The 22,428-nt window shown below is 53.6% G+C and overlaps 1 protein-coding gene across 4 annotated transcripts; it reads right to left on the bottom strand.

Annotated features, from left to right (window-relative positions):
- Positions 1 to 755: 755 nt before the first annotated feature.
- On the bottom strand, positions 756 to 21,463 carry E2F2 (E2F transcription factor 2). Of its 4 annotated transcripts, XM_033416338.2 has the most exons (8): positions 20,788 to 20,918; positions 18,552 to 20,591; positions 15,290 to 15,395; positions 13,473 to 13,692; positions 12,490 to 12,648; positions 10,848 to 10,962; positions 9,245 to 9,437; positions 756 to 4,193 (listed from the first exon to the last, which is right to left on the bottom strand). In XM_033416338.2, the coding sequence occupies exons 2-8, from the start codon at positions 18,615 to 18,617 to the stop codon at positions 3,925 to 3,927; spliced, it is 1,128 nt and encodes a 375-aa protein (XP_033272229.1). In that variant the 5' UTR covers positions 18,618 to 20,591; positions 20,788 to 20,918; the 3' UTR covers positions 756 to 3,924. The 4 variants fall into 4 exon arrangements, with proteins under 4 accessions (XP_033272229.1, XP_033272228.1, XP_033272227.1 ...); XM_033416337.2 differs by lacking the exon at positions 18,552 to 20,591 and having other exon boundaries at positions 13,479 to 13,692; positions 20,788 to 21,463; XM_033416336.2 differs by lacking the exon at positions 18,552 to 20,591 and having other exon boundaries at positions 20,788 to 21,462.
- Positions 21,464 to 22,428: the final 965 nt, after the last annotated feature.

The following is a 22,428-nucleotide window of genomic DNA, read 5'->3' as shown; positions in this document are numbered from 1 at the left end:
GAGTAAGCAGGAGCCCGCCCAGGTGAATTGCAGAGAAGGGGGAAAACATGTTGTTTTCAGGAACTGACAAAGAAGTCCAGTGTGGCTATGGGTGGTGGGAAGGAGTGGCCAATGAGGCTGGAAAGGTAGGGTAAGCCAGTTGCAAGGTTAGAAATGGACGTTCACACCAAGTGAAAGGGCACTTTATCCTGAGGGCAGAGAGAAGCCATCCATTAAGAAGGGGAGTGACATGATGAGAGCTGTGTTTTAGAAGGATCTCTCTGGATTCGTGGGGTCATGGTTCTCAAACTTCACCTGCACTAGAATCACCTGGAGGGCTCATTAAGACACAGATTCTGGGTCCCACCCCCTGAGTTTCTTATTCAGAAGGTCTGGTGTGGGGCCTGAGAATATGCATGTCTCACAAGTTCCCAGGGAATGCCGGTTTGAGGGCCACACTTTGAGAACCACTGATACAGAGGATGGGGTGGAGAAGAATGGGTAGCGGTGAGAATATTAAGGAAGCTACTGAAATTGCTCAGGTGAGAGGTGATGGAGGCAGACGCAGGGCAGGGGCTCCCAGTTTAGACCTGGGTGCTGCTAACATCAGGGTCTTATTGGTGAGATTTCAGGCATGGTACTAAGCCAACGTGGGGAAGGGAGGCTGTTTCTGGGCATAGATCAGCCAGTTGGTCAGAACAGGCTCCACCCCCGGCCTGGGAGGACCAGACCCACACTTGGTAATGACCTTCAGAAAGCACAACAGAGACAAGGGGCCCAAGTTTGTCATTTAATGCCCAATCATCACAACACGTGGAGGCTTACACGGTGCTCGTCAAGGCAGGACACACGGCAAAACCAGAAACCCGGCCAGAGGTGAGTGACCCGCATGGAATCCCAGCACAGAAACCAGGGACCCTCTAGACACATGTGCCACACGCAAGGCTTCAGCACTTACCCAGGAGCTAGCAGGCTGGCTGGGCTTCTGCTCACCGAGGGTCCCCATGGTAGGCTAGGGTCCTAGGATGAGGTGGGGACCTCAGGACACAGTGATGAGAACCAGAAAGCTGCTTGCAAACAACCCCAAAAGCCTTTCACTTCACATGCTTTAAGCCACGCAATGCTTGGACGCAGGAGCACCCAAACTCTTTCACTAAAAACTAAACACGGCGCAGAACTGAGGCTGAACACCTGGAAAGAGGAAATAAAGTCAAAACCACGCTCCAGCCAGTTTTAACACCCTCTGCCCTCCCCCTCTTCTTCCCTGTAGCCGCACTGCTCAGACCATAGCGTGGCTGTGGAGGAGAGATGCTACTCTGGTTTTAAGAAATCTCTCTGAATCTCCAACTCTACTGCACAATTTTTTCTTTTTTTTTTTGCAGTACGTGGGCCTCTCACTGTTGTGGCCTCTCCCGTTGTGGAGCACAGGCTCCAGATGCGCAGGCTCAGCGGCCATGGCTCACGGGCCTAGCCGCTCCGTGGCATGTGGGATCTTCCTGGACCAGGCCACGAACCCATGTCCCCTGCATCGGCAGGCGGACTCTCAACCACTGCGCCACCAGGGAAGCCCGTCTACTGCACAATTTAATGCTACTGGGTTCCTGGGAGTCCCTGAGCCTTTGATGCCCCTGGGGACACGAGTGACAGGGGGGTGGAGTGGGGGCTGCCAGAGCGGCTGGGAAATTTCCTGGCAGGAATAGTTTACCTCAGAAAGAAACTGGCTTTTCTTCTATCCTGGTTTTAAAGTTTACCTGGGCCCTGAAGGGAATTCCACTCAAAATGCTTCTTAAAGTACTTGACGGAACTTGGGAGGTTTCAGGCATCATCGGGAAGAAAGAGGCACAAGCTCGTTTCCTACACCAAGCCTGAGGCTTGGCCTGGTGATCCCGCCACTGGGCCAGGACAGGTGTGGAGGGGACAGGATGGCGGGGTCTCCAGCTGCTCTGGGTATAGGCCATGGGCCCGAGGGACAGCCTCTCTGTCCAGACCTTTGGCTGGGCTTTGGGGAATGAGCTTCAATTCTGGCTGGACTTCACCATTAAATTCATTTCCCTTTTCTATGATTTAATTCTAGGAGAAAGCTCTAGACAGAGCCCAAGGCATGGAAGTCAGACAGCTCTGTCCTCAGATATGATGGCGCATGGCTAGATGGCAGCCCAGCAGAGACCTCACAACAGCCATGCCATCTCCAGCCCCACCCGCCCCAAACCACATCCCAGGCAGCACCCCTTCCCCCCACCCAAGGGCCAAGGTGGTCCCTCGGCCCTAGGCATGCTGGGCTTCAAAACTGCCTTCTGCTGAGACCCCTGTGAGTGTTTATAGAGACCAAAGTCACTTCTGTAAAACATAAAAAACTAGCCCTGTTTATAGAGCAGGGTATCTGTGACCGTTCCTGAGAGGGCACTAACTTGGGGACCCAGGAAGTTGAGCCAATGACAAGGCCTGACTGTCCCCGGCTGGGCATTAGCTCACATTGGACCCCACCCCCAAAGAAGCCCACCTTCCAAGCTTCGGAAGCCAGTAGGTCAGCTCAGGAGCAATCCCATGGAGCCAACTTCATATTTGAGACCAACTTAATGCTACAAACTTAAAAAAATAAAAGTGCTGCCCAACTGAGCCCCTGAGGAAACCTAGCTCCCTGAGGGTGGGTGGTGGGTCTCTCAGACCACCACCCCTGGCTGCCTCTCTCAGGAAGATACAGCCTTGGTTCAGCCCAGAGCCCCCCACCCACCCCAAGCTGGGCGGGGGAGGAGAGCTGACTGCCCCATACCCAGCTGGGCTACGGGGACAATGTGGGATGGTCAAGTCTCTGGGGGATGGGGTGAGGCCAAAAGACCTTCTTAGGACCCTAAGCCGGAAGAGGTAACATGAGCCCGTCCCCCCATTAGCTGCCAATGTCTGGTCTGCCACGAAGACGCTTCCCTGTCACCCCTTCAGCATCCTGTAATGCCACCAAGCCGTGGTCACTTCTGTCCCTGGGGGTCTGTGTGAGAGCTGGGGGGAAGGGGAGGTCCTTAAAGAATCACCCCCTTCAACAGATGCGGCAAAAAACAATCCTTCCAGGGCAGGGGAGGACGATACCAGCAGCTCCCAGCAGAGGTGCTTCCTGGCAGTTTCTTATTTTCTGCTCACCCTTGTCCTTAGCGGGCCTGTCTCTACCGCCCAGGTCCTCAGTGTAAAACAGCCCCTGTCCCAGCAAGAGGCAACAACGGAGGAAAGGTGCCCACAGCAGCGGACAGCTGCTTCCATGTTCGTGCCCGTTTCCCCGGGAGCTCTTCTGGGCTGACTCCCTGGAACCAGCTCTGGGACAGAGGAGACCAGGAATCCTGCAGCCCCCGCTCGAGAGAATTAGGAGGCTGAAGTGCAACTGGCATTCCAGCAGACTGGACGGCCCCTGAGGCCCAGTCCCCCACTGCTGGGGCGAGTCAGGGAGTTGGCCTGGGCCCCTGCAAGCCCCGGCCTGCCCTCGGACCTGTCTGAGGAGACGTCTTCCTAGGAACTAGAACAACCTCCCTGCTAAAACTCAGGGAAGGCAAACAAACAATACTCAACCTGAAATAAATACAAAGGCATTAAGTGCTTCTTGATAAACTGAGGGTCCTAACTGCCCCTCTAAAGGCAATTGCGGGAACTCTCCTTGGACCTGGTCACCTCCCCTGTGGCCCTTCACATGAGAGATCAGAGGTCAGAAGACTGGCTGGGTCTTCCCAGGCCCAGTTTCCATGAAGAAGGACAGGACCCAACCCCTGACAGGCTCCTTCCCCGTATCCTCCACATTCCCCCGACAGCACTGGCCGGCAGGTGGTAGGTAGGAAAGGAAAAGGGGGGACCCCCATACCCTGAGGGCAGCACCTCGTGTCACATCCTGTGCAGGCAGAGGGCCTGTCAGTCTGCCTGTGAGGAGGTAGAGACTGGAGGGGTTGCCGGGGCGCAGGCAGGGGCCATTCAGTTAATCAGCAGGTCCCCAAGGTCATAGGTGTCGAAGAGGTCACTGATGCCCTCCCCGCCGTCCAGGCCCCACAGGTAGTCGTCCTGGTCCAAGGGCGGGGAGAAGCTGATCAGAGGGGAGCTGCACGGCAGTGTCGGGGACAGGAACTGGTCCTCTGTCTGCTGCAGGAGTGGGTGTGGCAGCTCCAGCATGCTGTCGGTGGCCTCCAGGGGGACAAGGGACGGCGAGAGTGGTGGCAGGACCTGCTGGGACGTCAGCGCTGGTGCTGGAGACAAATCGACAAGGGTTATGTCTGATGCTGGTGCCCGAAAGCCTCTGGTCAGACCTCCGAGAACAAAAACAGCCTCTGGTCTCTCCTACCCTGGCTCACGCCTGACAGCACAGGACACCCTGCCCTTTCCCGCCCCAGCTCCAGCAGCCCCCTTCCTTCACCCACACTCTCTCCCCTCCCCTCTCCTGTCTCCACACCCACCCCCAGCTTCTGCAGTCACCCTACCCGCTTTCACCATCAAGGTCCTGGCCCCTGAAGTCACTATGTCTTTTTCCTGCATCATCAATTCCTCTCACTCTCCTAGATCATTCCTGTCAATACACAGACATCCTCTAATAACTCTTATCTTTATTATGTTTTTTTGGACTCACCATGCAGCATGGGGAATCTTAGTTCCCCGACCAGGGATCGAACTCATGTCCCTTGCATTGGAAGCACGGAGTCTTAACCACTGGACTGCCAGGGAAGTCCCTAATAACTCTGATCTTTAAAGAGCATTCTCCCCTGACCTCATGACTCTCTCCAATTACCAGCCCATTGTACTGCTCCCTTTCACAGTGAAGTTTCTTAAGAGTTACCCGTGCTCACTCCCTACTTCCCCACCACTATTCACGCTTCAACCCACTCCAACCTGGGGTCTGTCTGAACCAGTGCCCTCCATGTTGCTAAATCCAGGGGTCAGTTCTCTGGCCTCATCCCATGTGACATTCCAGCAGAATCTGATGCAGTCGTTCACACCCTTCTTCTTGAAACATCTTCACTTGGCTTCGTAGGTACTAGATTCTCCTGGTTTTCTTCCTACTTCTTTGGCTGCTTCCTCCTGGTCTCCTTTCCTGGATCCTCCTCGTCTTCTCAACTTCTAAACCCTGAAGCCCAGGGGCTCCATCCTCCGATTCTTCTCTCCTCTGGCTGCACTCCTCGCCAGGTGATCTCAGCGGGCCCCATGGCTTGAAATCCGTCTCCAGATCTACTGCCCCCAAGTGGATGCCTCTGGCACAGACCCCACCCCCCGGCTCTGGGCTCCTGCTACATCTCTACTTGATGGCTATGCTAGGTCAGAACTCAGCACGTCAAAACCAAACTCCCGGGCTTCCCCCAAACCTGAGTCTTCCCCCATTGTATTTAATGAATCCCCGCCCACTCAGTTGCTTAGGCCAGAAGGCCCAAGAATCACCTGTAATCCTGCCATTTCCCCGCATCTGACCCAGCAGCAGGTTCGGTCACCTCCACAACCAAATCAACCCTCTAAGCTGCCCATCTCTCTTCAGTCCCGCTGCTGTGATCTGTGGCTCGCCCCTTCCTCTCACCCAGGCCCCTGCAGAAGCCTTCTCACCAGTCACCTTGCTTCGACTCTTGGCCCTTGCAGTCTGTGCTGTGACTTAAAAATGGCTTAGAGGGACTTCCCTGGCGGTCCAGTGGTTAAGACCCAGCGCTTCCAATGCAGGGGGTGCGGGTTCGATCCCTAGTCGGGGAACTTAGATCCCAAATGCCAAGTGGCGCGGCCAAAAAAAAAAAGTGGCTTAGAATAAAATCCAAGTTCCCACCAGGACTGAGCAGGCCCGGCGCGACTTGGTCCCGGCCTTCCTTCCTGGTCTCTCTCCCGCCTCCCTCCCATAGCTCACGCTCACCTCTCCAGACCCACTGGCCATCACCTACTCTTCAGTACACCAGCTCATTTCCATTTAGAGGTAAGGACATGATTCCCTACACAGGCATGGAGCAGAGCGCCGGAAATCCCCTGCCAAATACACCCTGACGCCCAGAATCTCACCATCTGGGTCGTTCCTTACCAGCCAAGCATTGCTTTGAAAATACAACCATGTCAGTGTGCCAGACGGCCTGATCAACCTCGAGCTGGCTGAGTAACTGTGGGCAAGCTACAACGTTCATAGGTCTCCGTTTCCTCACCCCTAAAATGGGGATGATGATTATACCTGCCTCCGGTTGTTGAGAGGCTTAAATGGTAAGTGCAGATAAAGAACAGCTGGCCTGCAGGCTGTCCTTAAAAACAAAAATAGTTCCCATTTCCCAAGGGCTTACTCCGTCAGCTCTGATCTCAAGGAGAGGCCTGTTTCACCTCCTTGGACACTCCAGAAGCCCCAGGGGGAGGCACTGTTGTTATGTCTATTTACAGACGAGGAAACGGAAGCTCAAAGAAGCCAATTAAATGTAGTATTTAAATGAAAAAAAATCAAATGTTTGTTTAGCACCTCGCAGAGGCCTGCGTGTGTTAGAGTATGAGGCCTGGCTTGGGAGTGAGGAAGAGGCTGGGGGCTCAGTCCCCAGTCCCTCACCAGCTACAGGACCCGGCACCTCAGTTTTCCCAGTAGGAAAAATAAGGACCCACCACCCTGAGTTGTGGAAGCAGTAACTGAGCTATCACATGTGAGAGCCTTTACCTCAGGTCCGACCCCTCCCATCCATCCCTCCATCCATCCCTCCATCCTCTCTCTCTCCCTCTTTCTCTGTCTCACTGTTTATCACATCCAGAAGAGAACTGCTCTTTGTAACATCTGTGCCTCCACTGCAGCCTGAATGGCTCATGTTCACTTAAATATCTCCAAACCCACACATAATAGGTGTCCAGTTCACACAAGCTTTTAAAAAGTCACATTCACACTGTATCATCACCTGAAACGCACCCAATAATCACGAGGGAGTTTTATTTAGTGTCCCCCTTTTTGCAGACGTGGGAACAGAGGCTCGGAGGGGTTAAAGTGACTCCCCCACAGTCACCCCATCAAAGGAGGTGAGATGCAGACTCACACCCGAGCGTCCCAGCTTCAGCTCCTGTGCCCTCAGCCACATGTAGTTTTAAGTCAGAAAGTCACAGCCCGGAGAGATGTTCAATGACTCAGGTTCAGATTCGTCCCATTACAGATGAGGGAAACGAGGTCCCCAAACAAGAATGATTCCCCTGGTGGCGCCAGAACTAGGATGGGAACCTGGGTCCTAAGACTGTAGTGGCCTCCTCTTTGGACCAGGCCCTTGGTGCTTGTATCTCAGAATGACCCTGCTTAGGCCAGAACATGGAGCACGTGCGAGTGCATGTGTGTGTGTGTACACCTTCTGGAAAACTTCCTCCTGCTCCTTTCAGCAGGGACATCACTAAGAGACCACGTGGCCAGGGTGAAGAGGGGCAGCAAGAGCATGGGCCCTGGCACAGAGCTGACTTCTGGGCTGGCCCCTCCGCCTACTGTTCCGTAAGCCTCTATCTAGGCTTTTCGGGCCTCAGCCTCTTGACTTGTACAACTGAGGTAAAATCCTTGTCCTTGCTTATGAGGTAGGGTCCTCCACCTCTGCCCAAGGTCTCAGATGACAACTGAAGGTTCTAACTCTGGAGAGCCGTGCACATGTTGACAGTGGAGCAGCGAGAAAGCAGAGCGTGGGAGGAGGAGAGAGAACAGGGTGGGGCACAGGTCTGGACTGGGAGATAGGCACTGGGAGGTTCCCGGAGGGACAGATGGTCGGTTCAGGGACAGCCCTGGTCCTGGGACTGGGCTGGAACACAGGAGAGATGGCTAGAGAAGAACTAGGAGTCTGGGCTCTTGTCTGAGCTCTGCCACTAACTTGCTGTGTGACCTTAGGAAAGTCACTTGCCCTCTCTGGGCCTCAGTTTATTCATGTGTAAAATGAAGTGTTGAGTTAAATCAGGGGTCAACAAACTTCTGTAAAGGGCTAGATAGTATTTTAGGCTTTGCAGGACACATATGGTCTCTGTCACACCGTCACTTGCCCTACGCCGAACCCCCAACTCTTTAAAAATGTGAAAACCATTCTTAGGTCATGGGTCATATAAAAACAGGCCAGATTTGGCCTGCAGCAATAGTTTTATTAACCCTTGAGTTAAAGAAATGGAATGCAATCTGGGTTCTGTCGACACCTGCCTCCACCACCACACACACAAAAAGCTTCTTCCACCAGACCAGTTCTAGCTCTGCATTTGTTTAAAACACTAGGGCTCTATTTAGGGGAATTCTGCTGCTAAGAAAACAAAAGCGGAACACTGGCCTACATGGCCTCGAAGGATCCTGCCGATCTAACCTGATCTCAGTAAAGGGCAAAAACCATTCTGGGGGAGGGGCCTTCATAGGCTCCCATTTCTACTCCTGTCCAACTCCCAGTCTCCCTGGGGAGACCTCGGGGACTCTCCCACCTCTTTACTCCTTGGCAACGGCCTCATACTACTTCCTGCCCGGCATAGACAGCTTTTAGCTCTACCACCCACCTCCCAGCCACCGTCCTTCCTTGATCTGTTCTGTGCCTTGTGGAGAGAGCCCTGGGCTAGAGTGTGGAGACCAAGGTTCAAGACACAGCTCTGCTGCCTCCCAGCTAGGAGGCCTTGGGCAGGTCACATCACCTCTGTTTCAGTTTATCTATCTCTAAACTGGGAACAATAAAACCTACCTCAAGAACCGCTGTGAGGAGTAATGTGATAATGGATGTACCTGGTACACAGTCGTGGTTAAAACACCTTAGTTATTATCTCCTAAGAAAGTGCTGAGCCTTCCTCAGAAAATCTATAATTTCCATTTACTATGGGCTTATTGAGTGTTAGGAGCTCTGCCGCTAGGAGCTGTTACAGAAGTAGCAGTACTAGTGGCGGTGGCCGTAATAATGATAATAATAGCTAACAGTTATTGCCAGGCACCGTTCTAAATGCTTTACCTATATTATTAACTCATTTAATGTTCACAAACTATGAAGTAGATACTATTAATTACTATGCCCAAATTACAGATGCGTAAATTAAGGCAAAGAAAGGTAAAGTAATTTGTCCAAGATCATATAGCTGGTAAGTGGAAGAGGTGGGATTCAAACCTAGGCGCTCCTCTGCCCAGAGCAGCAACAGTCTCCCCACTGAGACAAGGAACGTGCATGCGCTTTATAAAGTGTAAAGGGCAATGCACACGTGTGTGGGAGAAGGACTGTATCCCCTGCTGCTGGGTAGAAGGTAGGTACCCAACAAATGCTGACAAGGAAGAGGGAAACTCTAAGGCTGGTCCCTCTCGGCATCCCTTGTCCCTCTGGACAGAGGGTCTCACCTGAGGATGCCGTGGGTTCCGTGATTCCAGGGTTGATGCTGCTGCTGGGCTGGGTGGGGTCAGGGCTGGGACTGAGGGCGGAGGTGGAGGGGAGGGGCTCCTTGGCAGGACTGTTGGGCTCCTGCACCTCTTCTGGGCAAAGGTAGACTTCGATGGGCCCCTGCGTGCTCTTCAGATATATCTGCAGGTTCTCCTGGAGAAGGAAGAGAAGCCAGGTCATGGCTCTGGGCAGCTGGACTTACTCATGGCTCAGTGGGTATGGACGGACACATGAGGCTCCCACCGTCCATATGAGCACGCTTGGCTCCTGAGCTGGGTGCTGGGCCTGCCCCATGTGGTAGACATCTGTCTGGCCCCAAGACCCCCTTCTTTTAGGGAGAGTGCCTTGATTTTCCTTTGGGCAATCACTCCTCCCCCACTCTCAGGCCTGAGCTGGTATCATAAAAGCTATCTTTGCCACGGTAAGGGGAGAGCCCACCTGGGAACGGAGTTGGCCAGAAAATGGCAGAGTGAGATGGAGTGTGAGGCCACCTTTACGACACGGTTTGAGCCTCTGCATCCAGCCTTGCCTGCAATCCCCAAATCTCCCCCTGGACCTGTCACTTGGTTCCCCCCGGGTCCCCCTCACTTAAGCCAGTCGGACTTGGCTTTCTGTTATTTATAACCAAGAGACTGACACTTGGCTTTCCTGCCCTTGCCTCCTGCCCACCTCGTACCCGCAGCTTGAGCCACAACCGGCAACGCACATGCTGCTGCCGATCGCATTCAGGTGTCCACGCCTGCGCCCAGGCAGTCCCTTTGCCTGCCCCTACGGGCCTTATATAGCTTAATGCTTTTCCACTAAACAGATTATTTCTGGAGCTCTTATCAGACTCTGGGCTGGGGGTACCACATGGGTGGAACACGGCTTTGTGGAGGTTACACTGTAACAGATGAAGCAGAACATAATTACGTAATCACCAATATATCCCGGCAAATGGAGGTTAAGTGCGATGGAAAAGAACACGTGGTTATGAAGTCTGGAGGTAATCAGGGAAGGCTTCTTGAGGAGGTGATGTTCAAGTTGCGACCTGTAGGATGAATAGCCGTAAACCAGGTAGAGAGAGGGAAGAGTACTTCGGCTGGAGAGAATAGCGTGTGAGAAGGTCTTGTACTGAGGTCAAGCTTAGTGTGGTGGGGAAACGGCAGGCAGTTCAGTGTGGCTGAAGTAGAGACAGAAGGGGGTCAGCATGCGAGAGGAGGTGGGTGAGGTCAGAGCACAGACATAGAGAGTGTAAGAATTTTGGTCTTTAAACTAGGTTAACATGGAAGGATTACTGTGAGTACTGACATTGCTGTGCGTGAGTGCACGTGTGCTTGCACATGGGAACGCAGGGGCTGGTGGGATGCGGAGAGGAACCAGGAACAGAGATTTTCTCCGGCTGGTACCTAATGCCTGATGCCCTTTCCAGCCACTTCTGCCCCAGCTTGGAGACCATCAGTCTTGCCATGGCCACCAGCATGGACCAGGGAATCTTCGGACTAGGCAGTGCCAGGAACGGAACCTGCAGAGCTGTCTGGAATGTTCCTAACCCTGCTCTCCACTAAATGCTTCCCCTCTCACCTCGCTCCTGTCAGGCACTTCCAGTCTCGTCTGCGGAGGGGCCTTGACAGCGATCACCGTCTGCTCCTTAAAGCTGCCCACAGCACGGATGTCCTGGTAAGTCACGTAGGCCAGTGTAGGGGCAGGAGAGTCAAGAGAAGTGACTGTCTGGTCAAAATTAAAACTCCCGGCCTACCCGGATGGGATCTAACCCACCTCTCAAAGACTCTGAACACCCCAAAACTGTAACCTGTTCTTTTAATCTCATAAACTACCTTGGACCCCTTTAGAAATGGGGGTATGAATCATTAAAAAAAATGCTGCCTTATATCAGCTTTTTACATAAAGGTTTCATCTACCAAGCTAGATTTTTAGCTCTGAGAGGGCAGGAAGACATGTCTTATTTCTTTATATCTCTCACAATGCCTACTATCCTTCCAGAAATACAAGGTCAGATCCAAATACCAATTAGATGGTCCAACCATTTGCAAAAAGTATATGTAAAGCCATTGCAAAGTCTATGCTCTTTGACCTCATTGTTTCAATCCTAGGAATCTAACCTAGGGAAATAAGTAAAAAACTTGAGAAAAGTTTCTATCTATAAAGATATTTGGGACTTCCCTGTTGGCACAGTGGTTAAGAATCCTTCTGCCAATGCAGGGGACACGGGTTCGAGCCCTGGTCTGGGAAGATCCCACATGCTGCAGAGCAACTAAGCCCGTGTGCCACAAATACTGGAGCCCACACACCCTAGAGCCCGAGTGCCGCAACTACTGAGCCCGCACACTCTAGGGCCCACGTGCCTCAACTACTGAGCCCATGTGCTGCAACTACTGAAGCCCGCGTGCTTAGAGCCCATGCTCCGCAACAAGAGAAGCCACTGCAATGAGAAGCCAGGGCACAGCAACAAAGACCCAGCGCAGCCAAAAAATAAAAAAATAAAAATAAATAAAGATATTCATCACAATGTCGCTTTATAAAACAGAAATCTAGCATTGATCTAAATGCCCATTCTAGGCCTTATCAACAAACCATAGTGGTCTGAGTAGGACATTCTCAAACCATTTAAATATTCCCTGGCAGTCCAGTGGTTAGGACTCTGCACTTCCACTGCAGGAGGCACGGGTTCGATCCCTGGTCAGGGAAGTAAGATCCTGCAAGCCGTGCGGTGTGGCAAAACAAAAACAAACAAACAAACAAAAATATATATGATGTTAAACCATACAAAACTGCAATATCAGCAATTTCATGTGGACCAACCAAATAGTTAGGAAGGACATGTAACAACATAAAAACCACCTATGGTAGTACACTAAGTGGAGAAAAGCAGAATATAAAACATTGTATACAGCAGGTACACACAGTATTTAAATAACACACACCCTGTGTGTAGCTAAGGAATGATGGCTGTGTTCGGGTGGCAGCTCTTTTTTCTTTTCTCCATTTTCCAGATTTACAGAAATGTACTTGTCTTATTTTTATAATGAGAAAGTAACTTCAAAAGACCCAAGAGGAAAAGCCACTGAGGAAGGAAGAAACAGATATGTGAGACCCCTAGGGTGGATCAGTCCCTGCAGGGAGGTACTGCATCAACTCTGGGTAGTTATGAGCATGCAACAGGCCCCCTGCTCCCGGACCCCTTCCTCCCAACCAAAGAGGATATCTCTTGTTGGCCTTGTCCTCCGTCAGGTGCTTGAAGTGCAGAGAGCAGCTCTGGATGAGCTGGTCCAAGGCCTGCTCCATGCTCATTAGCTCCTTCAGCTCCTGCCCCAGCTGCTGCTGCTTCCCAGGCCGGGTGGGGTCTTCAAACAGTCCTCTGCCTCTGGGGACAGAGCAGTCCCCCAGTGTCAGTCTCAGTCTACATCCAGGGACCCCAACCCCAGGGCTGCTGTGCAAAGCTGCACAGACAATGTGGGCAAAACTCCAGGAAGAGGCCATTCACATGGTCTATGATGGTGCCTCCTGGCTTGTACAAATCAGTGGTCCTGCCTAGCTCCCAGGGAGCTGCCAGGGATTGGAACTTGATGTTTGGGGGTTGGGCTAGGGAAAAGAAACAAGTCAGGGCCTGACACCACTTTTGGGGGGCTTTCAACTCTACCCACCCTATGCCCCAGGCTCCCCCAAATGGCAGGGAGCTGGAGTGACCTCACTCCGGATTTCTCTGCCTGCGTTCTCTTAGAGTTCACGCCAGGGGTTGCAGGTCTGTTCTTTAAGACCTTATAGAAGTGAGGAACGGAGTCTGTAGTACTTATATCTCAGCTGGAAGGAGTCTGGGTTACTACTGCGCAGATCCCAGAGGACTTCCCTAAGTTAGAAGAGGGCAATATTGGGACCCCTGACTGAAGAGGATCTGGGGTCCTCTTAGCCTTTACACGTCCTATAAATCATTCTCTGACCTTGCCATGCTCTCCTAATACTACTTCAGCATATACACCTGCTCTTCCGTCCCCCTCGTAAATACATTGGCTCCACCCGCAGCGTGTAAGCTTATTGGATGTTGCCCTTCATTTCCCCCGCCAGCACTTGTGCCCATTGGATGTTGCTCTCAGGCCCGCCCCCTACATTCACAACCTCAGGATATTGCCCCTGGCTCCACCCACAGCACGCGCACTCACTGGTGCCATCGGCCCCAGCCCAGGCACTCACACCCACTGGATGTTGTTCTTGGCCTTCTTGCGGATGAGCTGGATGCCCTCCAGCACATTGGTTATGTCGTAGATGCGCCGTTTCTGCACGTCCAGCACCTCAGCAGCCCAGTTAAGGTCCAGGACCCCATCCTCAGACTCGCTCAGGAGGTAAATGAATTTCTTGGTGAGCAGCCCCAGCGACGTGTCATAGCGAGTCTTCTCCCCAGGCGACTTGGGGGCTGACGAGGAAAGGCGCTCAGCCATTGCTCAGAGAGGGCCCCCTGGGGGACTTCCTCCATTGACCTGGACCCACTTTCCAGTTTACACCCTCCATGTAAGCACCCACTTTCCAGTTTACAGAGCACTGGGAGGGAGGGGGTCATTCACCACCATTGTTCAAACAGGGAATCTGATAACTAGAGAGGCAAAGTGACTTGCTTAAGGTTTCACAATCGGGGGCAGCGTCGAGGCTGGAAACCAAATATTCTAACTCTTTGTTCGCACCTTTCCACCAAAGCTCAGGGCAGCCATACCGCCACCACCACTAACAACAACAAATGCTTACTGTGTGTAGCTCACTGTTCTAAGCACTTTCCATAGACAACAAATTTAATCCTTACAGCACCCTATAAGTTTGGTGTGTAACCATCCCCATTTTACAGGTGAGAATACTGAGGCACAGACAGATTAAGTAACTTGCTCAACTCACTCAGCTAGAAAGTGGCAAAGCTGGGACTTAAATCCAGGCAGTCTGGCTCCAGAGTCTCCCTTCCTAACCATTACCCTATCCTGCCAGTTATGTGAGGAATTTGGAATTAGGGTAGGGAGGGAATGACAAGAACATGTTTATAGACATGTTTTTTTCTTCCCTTCCAGTTTTATTGAGATATAATTGACATACAGCACTGACATACAGACTTGCTCTTTCTATGTGTCATGCAATGATTATCTGAGAGGAATCAGTCCTATTATGTCACATGTGGCAGGTTCATGAAAAAGGTCCCTTTCTTAATGAGGTCGATGTCACAAGACCACATCTCAGCTGCAGCATCTGAAACCACAAGAAGACTTCTGCAATCTAGTGACTTGCAAGTCATATAGCAAGTTAATGGCTAAACTAGTTGTGGAAACTGAATTTTAGAGAGTCTCAGATTCCTCTAGAAGGGGACTTTAGAATCACTTAATAGATAGACAGCAAGTATTTGGCACACAGACAGTGTTGTCAATTTTTGCATTCATGGCAGACATTACTAACTGATTAGTGCACTTGGGGTCCTTCAATAAAGAGCTCTGGGCAGCCCCTACTAATCAGTTGGAGAGGAAACTTTCTTGCTATTCCCGATCTAGCTGCGCCTTGCTTTGCAGATGAGACAGCTAAGATTCACAGAAGAGGAGTGACCAGTCAGGTGAGAACAGAGTCCTGACCAGACCCTCAAGCTTACCACCCAATAACATACCTTCTTTATTAGGTCTCTGTCCCCCCGAATTAGAATTCCTCCCTAACGCAGTTGCTGAAACTCCCTCCCAAACCAGAATATTGACCGAAAATATCAAGAGGCAGAAACTGGGCTCTGGTCCTGACTCCACTGACTAGCAGTGTGACCTTGGGTAAGTCACTGAAACTCTGAGTCTCCAGTTGCCTCATCAGTAAAAGGGGGATAATCCACCTGCCTGGCAGGATCCAGTGAGAAGGCACAGGAAACTGCTGTGTAAACCAGAAAGTGTGCTACAGATATTAGCCCTTGTGATCTGGGCAGGGCTGCTGCCCTCTGCCCCTCCCCACCCCACCTCCAGTCTCCTGAGCCTGCCCTTAGATAACCCATTGGCGTGGCTTACTTTTGGGGCTGGGGAGGCCATCCACTCTAATGCATTTCCGCTTGGGAGTCCGGAATTCAGGGACCACAGGCTTCCCGATCCCCTCCAGGTCCAGCTTCCTTTTGGCCTTGGGGAGAGAGAGGGGAGAGAGGCAGAGTTTGAGAATCATTCGTCCTTTAGCTTCTCCCCGACTTGGGGCCAAAGCACTGAGGCCACCAGCAGCCACCGCCTGCCTCAATTTGCCACCAGTCCTGGGTGAAAAAAGTCACTGTACCTGGTAAGGAAATATCAGTGACCTGAAAAATGAGCTTTCAGGGGAAGTAAGTCCTATTTCTGAGGGGCACACAACACTCCCATCTTCCGAGGCCCAGGCACTTGAGGCTACCAAAGCCAGTCTGGGTTTTAATACAGGCTTCCTTAATAACTGGACCCGACACCCGCCTCTCTACCCCCCTCCCCCAGGATGATACAGGGAGGAAGGAGAGGGGAGGGCCTAAAGCACATCAGGCTGGGGAGAGCGTCCGCACCTCCACTGCAGAAGCAGCTGGCTCAGCCAGACTGGGTGCCCATCACAGGCTCACAGCTGGCCCTTATCAGGGTGGGGCTGGGCATCCACCCAGGCCCAGGGGACTTCCTGGCTCAGTGCCACACCCCAGGGAGGTGTCCACATCGGGAAGCAGTGCAAACATCCCCCACCCCCCTGTTTGGGCTCCAGCTCAAGGGCCCCAGGGCCTCCTGAATAGACTCTATTTGCCATTCTTTCTTTGCTGAGAGGGGCAGACAATGAATCCTTCCCCTGTGTCTTAAGGACAAGCAGCTGAGGTCCCCCTGCTCCCCCCTCCCTGTTCCCGCCAAGCTTGGGAAACACCTGCTGGGGAAATCAAACCACAGACCCATCTGCTCCTCTCCACCCCACTGCCACCCGGCCTCAATTACGCCCAGAAGCTGGGCTGGCCCGGAAGGGGCCTCTCTCCTTGTTAGGGCTGGGCAGAGGCAGGGCTGGGGCACTGGGGCACAGGTCAGGGACCCAGGCATGAATCTCCCTGCTCCTTCACGGGCTCGCTGTGTGACTTGAGGAAATGCTCCACATCTAGGAGCCTCAGTTTCCTCCTCTGTAAAATGGGGTGGAAAATACCCACCGCCAGGGGCTGTTGTAAGGATTCAAGGAGATAACGTTTGTAAAGCACTCAACCGGTGACTCAGCATTCAGTAGGTGTTCAGGAAATGCAGAGTCCCTTCCCTAAAATCCAAACTCGGCCTCTTCCTAGACAAACTATTCTGGGGGTCACTGAGCTCATTTCCTTCTTCCCTTCCCCCAGTCACCCAGACACCCCTACCTTAGTTGGGACAGAGAGGTCTATTTTAACTTTTGATGGTGAGGTCATGCTCAACAGGGCTGAGACTTCTAACCGCTGCTGAGCACAGGTGGGCTGACACGTGTGGGAGGTAGTGATGGCTCTTCCTGCTGTCAGCTCCCTTCCCCCTTCTCATGCCTCCTTCAGGAAGTCTTCCTGGACTGATTTGAGGAGCCCTGCTCCTGGGTTGGAGGAGCCTGGATAAGAGGATCCTCCCCTCCACCTCCACCCAGACCTGGACATGATCCAAACACCACATCTCCCTGCTCATTCCTCTTTAAGTCCTTCTGGAAAATATTCCTTTTCTAACCTCCCAGCCTGTGAGATGCTAGATTCTAGGGAAAGTGACCTGCTCTAGTCCCATCTTGTTTAGAGGAAAAGTCCTAATCATTCACTGAGACCTTCCACCTGCCCTAGACCAAGCTCCAATGTTCATCACCTCACTGAATCTTCCCAACGCCATGAATCCCAATTTTACAGCTGAAGCAACTGAGACCTGGTGAGCCCAGGACAAGGAGAGGAAGGGAAGTCAGGCTGAGTTCTACCGGAGGCAGAGGTGGCAGCCCAGAGTCTCCCCAGCCCCACTCACATTCACCTGACGGAAGCCAGCCCCTACTGAGTTCACAGAACACACCAGGAAGAACCTCACTACCTGCAGAGCAGGGAGGAGGGGAGGGCCTTGAACGGAGTACCTGCGCAGGGCCTATCACGTGCTCATCAGTCCTAACTCAGCACTGCACTCTCTCTTGGTGGACGAGAAATGGAGACTCACAGAGGTTAAGCCACGTGCCCAAGGCCACACAGACAAAGAGCAGAGCCAGAGTTTGAACCCAGATCTGTCTGACTCCAAAACCAGGTATTAGGCTGTTCAGCTCCATCCCATACACGTTGCCCCAGAACTTGCTGAAATTTGAGCCGAGGCCTGGTTATGTCCACCGGCCCCCATCACTTTACTTCACACAGACACACACCCTGGCCCCCTCCCTTTTCTTCCTCTCCTTCACCCTTATCCTGCACTGTCAGGGTCCCTAAGCAGCAAACTGTCCCCCAGCTGAGGACATCTCTCTGACACCTCTGAGCACTGCCCAGAGAAAAGTCAGCTCATCATGGATGGGCCTGAGCCTGCAGAACGGAAGTGGCAGAGGACAAGCCCAGGAGGACAAGGACCAAGGAGAGGCTGAGCACAGGCCTTGGTGTCAGAGCTGCCTGGGTTCCCATCCAGGCTGGGTGAGCTGGGCAAGTCCGCTGACCTCTTGAGCTGCACCTGTAAAAGGGGGTGCTCTGCTCCTCCCTCCTGGAGGATTCAGTGAGGAGGCAGCAAAGCGCTTTCTCACGCGGGGGAGCTGCGATCACTAATGCACCAGGGCCACCAGCGAGGGGGAGGTTCAGGGCTGAGCTGAAAAGCGTCAGGGACGTGCTGAGGGCAAAGGCCAGCTCGGCTCCAACCTGGCCCTCTTAGGCAGACCCTTTGGCTGTTTCTTAAAGGCCTGGTTAAGATTCAAGCCCACGGTGCCAACCCCGAGGGAGAAGAACGGAGCTCCTTCCTCAGGCAGCCCTAGAAGTGAGAGGGCCAGAGGCCCCAGACACCACCCCCTTGCAGGCAGCCAGGTGAGGTAACCGGGGCTCAGAGGGGAAGTGACTTGCCGGAAATCACACAGGGAGTGGAGCCAGGTCTCTCCTAAGCCCTAAGTTAGACGGTGGGGGTAGGAGCCAGTGGAAGGAGTTGAGAGCCTTGCTTCCAGATCCCCGCTCTGCCTCGTGGTGGCCTGGGAGGGACTCTCTGCCTTGCCTCCCTAAGCCTACATTTCCTCATCTGACCCACCTTGTATGGTTGTTCATTAAAATGTTCATTTTCTTCCCTGGTTCTCAGAGGAAATTTGGAAAAGACAGACAAATGAAAAGAAAAGGAGAACTCTGCAGAATCCCACCCTCTTCACAGGTTCCTGCAGGAATGACACAGAGTGAGGCCATGTGCCCGGCTGGGGCAGGAACATCCCACGCCTCCTCCAGAGGTGCCGGAAAGAGCTCTAGTCAGGGAGTGAGGAGACCTGGGTTCCCGCCTTCATTCTGCCGTTGATCTTGGTCACCGTCCCTGGGCAGTGCCTAAGGTCCCTTTAAACAGCAGTTCCCCAACAAATCCTGCTCACCCTGCACTTTGCAGCCTGGGCACAAAACAAGTGGCCACACCCAGGGTTGGGTTTGGAGCTGCTCCAGGTCACACCCTGTTAAAATGAGTAAGCAGGGGGCCAAGGCCTGCCCACCGGGTTTTGGGGCACAGGGAAGCCGGGGACTGACAGGAAAGGGGGCTCTGGGCCCCAGAGGCCTGTAGGGTGGTCTGATGCAAAGAGATGCTCTCGCGTCTTGGCGTAGGACTTGGACAAATGACTTCATGTCTCCGCTCAGGTTCCTCATCTGTAAGATACCTCATCCCGGGCATCTTGGCATCTTGACCAAGATAAGGAATGTGAAGAGTGCCAAGCAGTGCCTGGCACACGAGAGGCATTCAGTAAAAGAACCATTCTTGCTGTGATCACTGAGCCCCTCCGGGAGGGAGGTACAGACAGATGCACCCAGCTCCTCTGGGAGGGAAGCAGTTCAAAACCACAGCTGTTACTGAAACTCTGCCGGGTCTCCTGAAAGCAGCTGGCCAGAGGAGAGACTGGGCCCACCACTGAGCGCCCTCCCTGGGGGCACCCAGCTCCTAAATCAGGTGGTACTGGGGAAAGTCAAGGCTGCAGAGAAGAGACTAATGATAACCTGCCTTGTGGGTCATATATTTCCCTATATGATCTTGGACAGGTCACATCCCCTCTCTGAGCCTCAGTTTCCCCCTGCAACATGGAGCTACTAAAACCACCTACTTCATAGGGTAGAAAACTATTTTAGACTGTAAAATGCTGAACTAAAGATAAGTAAAAACTCCCGGTTATCCTTGGCTGCTTGACTTGTAAAATAGGAATAGCACTCCTGCCGCCTTCCTCCTGGTTGGAAATAATGTACAGGAAGGGGTTCTGAAAGTTTAAAGCCTTGAGCATTGGCAAAGCAGGATTCCAGTAGCAGGGAGTGGGGCTCTCTGCCTGCAGCCAGCGGTGGCTGGAGGCCAAGCCTGCTGATTGACACAGGTCAGATCAGTGCCTCTAGGGCAGAGGGGGTGGTCTTCTCCCTGTACTTGAACTTAACTCACCACTCACAACAAAGCCAACCTACAACATCCCCATCTCCCCTTCCTGGATCCTGCTTCCAAAACCCAGGACCTGGAAGAGACTTGAGATGAGTTAGTCCCACAGCTACTCCGTGCACGCACACATTTTCAAGACAAGGAAACTGACGCCCAGACCAGGGCCAAGACTTGTCCAAGGACACACAGTGAATTAGCGGCAATCAGGACCAGAAATCAGGCTCCCTAACTATCACCCCCACCTCCCAGGGCTCTTCCAACTCCACCCCACCCTATGGTTGTTTCGATTCTCACGGGCTCCAGGAATTCCACTCCCAAAAAACACACCCTGTGCCTGGTGCCACCACACTTTGGGCCCTCCCTGGCAACGGTCCTGCCGCTTTGAGAAAAGAACAGTCAATCTGAACAGGAACCTCAGAGGGCTGCCCCCACCTTGCACCTGCTACTGGCTGTCTGGGACAGAAGACTGGGTCTGGGGGAGGACCTAGGGCAGATAATTGGGAAAGAGTTGGCCGGATGGAAAATTAGGCGTCTCAGCCAAACTGGACCTGAGAGACCTCCCCCTATTTTAAAGCCCCAATGGTATCCCCAGGCTCAGTTCTGTGCTTGGACAATAGCAGGTGCCCAGTACTGGTTTCTGGGCCAAACAATGAATGAAAGAATGAATGAATGACAGCAAATTGACTCCGTAGACTTCCCCAAGGTCACAGGGTGCACTGGGCATAGGGCGTTGGGTCTCCACACTCCTGATCCATTCCACCCCAATGGATGAGGTTATTTCATCCCAAGTCTGAAAATGAAAGGCTCTTCTACTTAGATATTGGGGCAATGGGTTGTTCTGGAAGCTGAAAGCTCCCCTTCTCCCTCCCCAGACTCGACCTGCCTCACTCAGACAGCTCCCAGGCGTCCCTCCCGCCCGTCCCACCCCCGTAAAAGCAGAGAGGGAAGCGGGGCGGGGGCGGGGGCGGGGTGGTCCCCAGCATTACCGGCAGCCGGCCAGCAGGCACGCATCGCACAGCTTGGCCCTCCGGTCCGTGGGGGGTGGCGTCGAGGCAGGTGCCCGGCGCCGCAGCAGGAGGCACAGTCTGCGGGTACAGCTGGGTGTAGTAGGTGGTGGTGGCCGGGCAGAGCTGAGGGCTGCTGAGGCCGGGCGGCCACAGCTCCGTGGGGCTCATCGCGTGCAGCCCCTTGGGGGGTGGCCCCGCGGCCGGAGCCAGGGCCCGCGGCCCTCGCAGCATGGCGAGCGCAGCGCCCCCCTCCCCAGCCGGGCCTGGCGCGCCCGCCGGCACCTGCGGGCTTCGGAGCCCGCGGCGGCTCACACGGCCCGCGGCATGGCGCGGAGGCCGGGCAAGGCCGGACCCTCCCCTCCTGGCCCGCCGCCGAGCCGGGCAGTGCTTGGAGATCGCCGCTTGGAGATCGCCCCGCGCCGGCGGCGGCGGCGGCGGCGGCGGCGGCACGGCCAGGGGATGCCCCGCCGCGAGGGCTGCTGCGACCAGCAAGGGCCCCGCGCCCCCTAAGGCTTCGGCACCTGGGGTCTGGCCCGCTTCGGGAGTGGTCTCTGGGATGCCCACGGGCTCAGCAGAAACGCGTTGCGCTCGGACGGGGGAGGGGGACCGATTGCACCGACTCCCTCTCGCCTCGCTCTCGAGTCCTTGAGCTTTTCTCTGCTTTTTTTTTTTTTTTTTTTTAGCGCGAAACTGCGTGCCGCGAAATTCGGATCTCCCGCGGAAAATGCCGCGCTTCGGTTGGTCGCTGCAACAGGCACAGGCTCCACCCCCCGGAAGGACCCGTCCCCGAGGCGGTGATTGCAACACGAGCTGGATGCTTAAAGGGGACGCCACAGCTGCTGTCGCCCGGCGCCCGCCCGCGCTGACAGCCAGAGAAACAGACTGGGAGGGTGGTTCCCTCACAGAGCTGAGGACTGGGCCCGAATTCCCTGGGGGTGGGGGCAACATTTTGGCGCGGAGTCTTGACCTGAGCCCAGACCCAGCACTACATTGCCCAGGCCACAGACCTTTTGCTAGTTTGCATTATAGCTCAGCCAACGATAACATATAGGTATTTATATCGTTTTTCCCCCCGCTAAAATGAAAGCCAGGAAACTGTTCTCTTTCTTGGCAAGGGGGCTGAGGACGGAGCCTAACGTTTATACCTCTTCATAGGGGGATACTAACGTCAACTGAGTGCCCACAGTATGCCTAGCACTCTGGAGATGATTACATCTTATTTAATTTGAGCCAACAGTCGTCAGAAGAGGAATGATGATCTTCGTGGTAAAGATGGACAGTCTGAGAGGCTAGGTAACTTGCCCAGGGTCACACAGAGAGATTCGCTGATTTGAGTTCAGTCTGGGACAGGCCCGGTCCTGAGCCCTTGCTTGTTCCAATAAGAGGCTCCTCCCCTGCTCTCCCAAGCTGTGCCCCTTGCAGGCTTGGGTGGGGGTCCAGGGTGCACAGTTCTGATTTGTTCACAGTTGTATTCCCAGAGCCCAACACTCAGTAAATATTTGAACATCTCCAGGCTTCTCCTCAACAATCCTTTTGTCACAGGTCTTCCCTCCCTCATTGCCGATAATCCACTTACATTCCTCATCTCTCCAGTTTAGAGACGTCAAGGCTCAGAGAAGG

The sequence above is a fragment of the Orcinus orca genome, chromosome 1 (genome assembly GCF_937001465.1).
Source record: "Orcinus orca chromosome 1, mOrcOrc1.1, whole genome shotgun sequence".
In the NCBI taxonomy this organism is placed as follows: Eukaryota; Metazoa; Chordata; class Mammalia; order Artiodactyla; family Delphinidae; genus Orcinus; species Orcinus orca.
Note: the sequence above shows the minus strand (reverse complement) of the source record. Positions and strands in the feature narration are given on the sequence as shown.

What these genes read in the sequence shown, in the direction of transcription:
- E2F2 (XM_033416336.2), bottom strand. Translation starts at nt 21,039, where the DNA reads ATGCTGCGAGGGCCGCGGGCCCTGGCTCCGGCCGCGGGGCCACCCCCC. An exon ending in TGCCTGCTGGCCGGCTGCCG is followed by an intron (nt 15,396 to 20,787) that starts GTAATGCTGGGG and finishes TCTCTCCCCAAG; the next exon opens with GCCAAAAGGAAGCTGGACCT. An exon ending in TGGCCTCCCCAGCCCCAAAA is followed by an intron (nt 13,693 to 15,289) that starts GTAAGCCACGCC and finishes TTTCCTCGTCAG; the next exon opens with CCCCCAAGTCGCCTGGGGAG.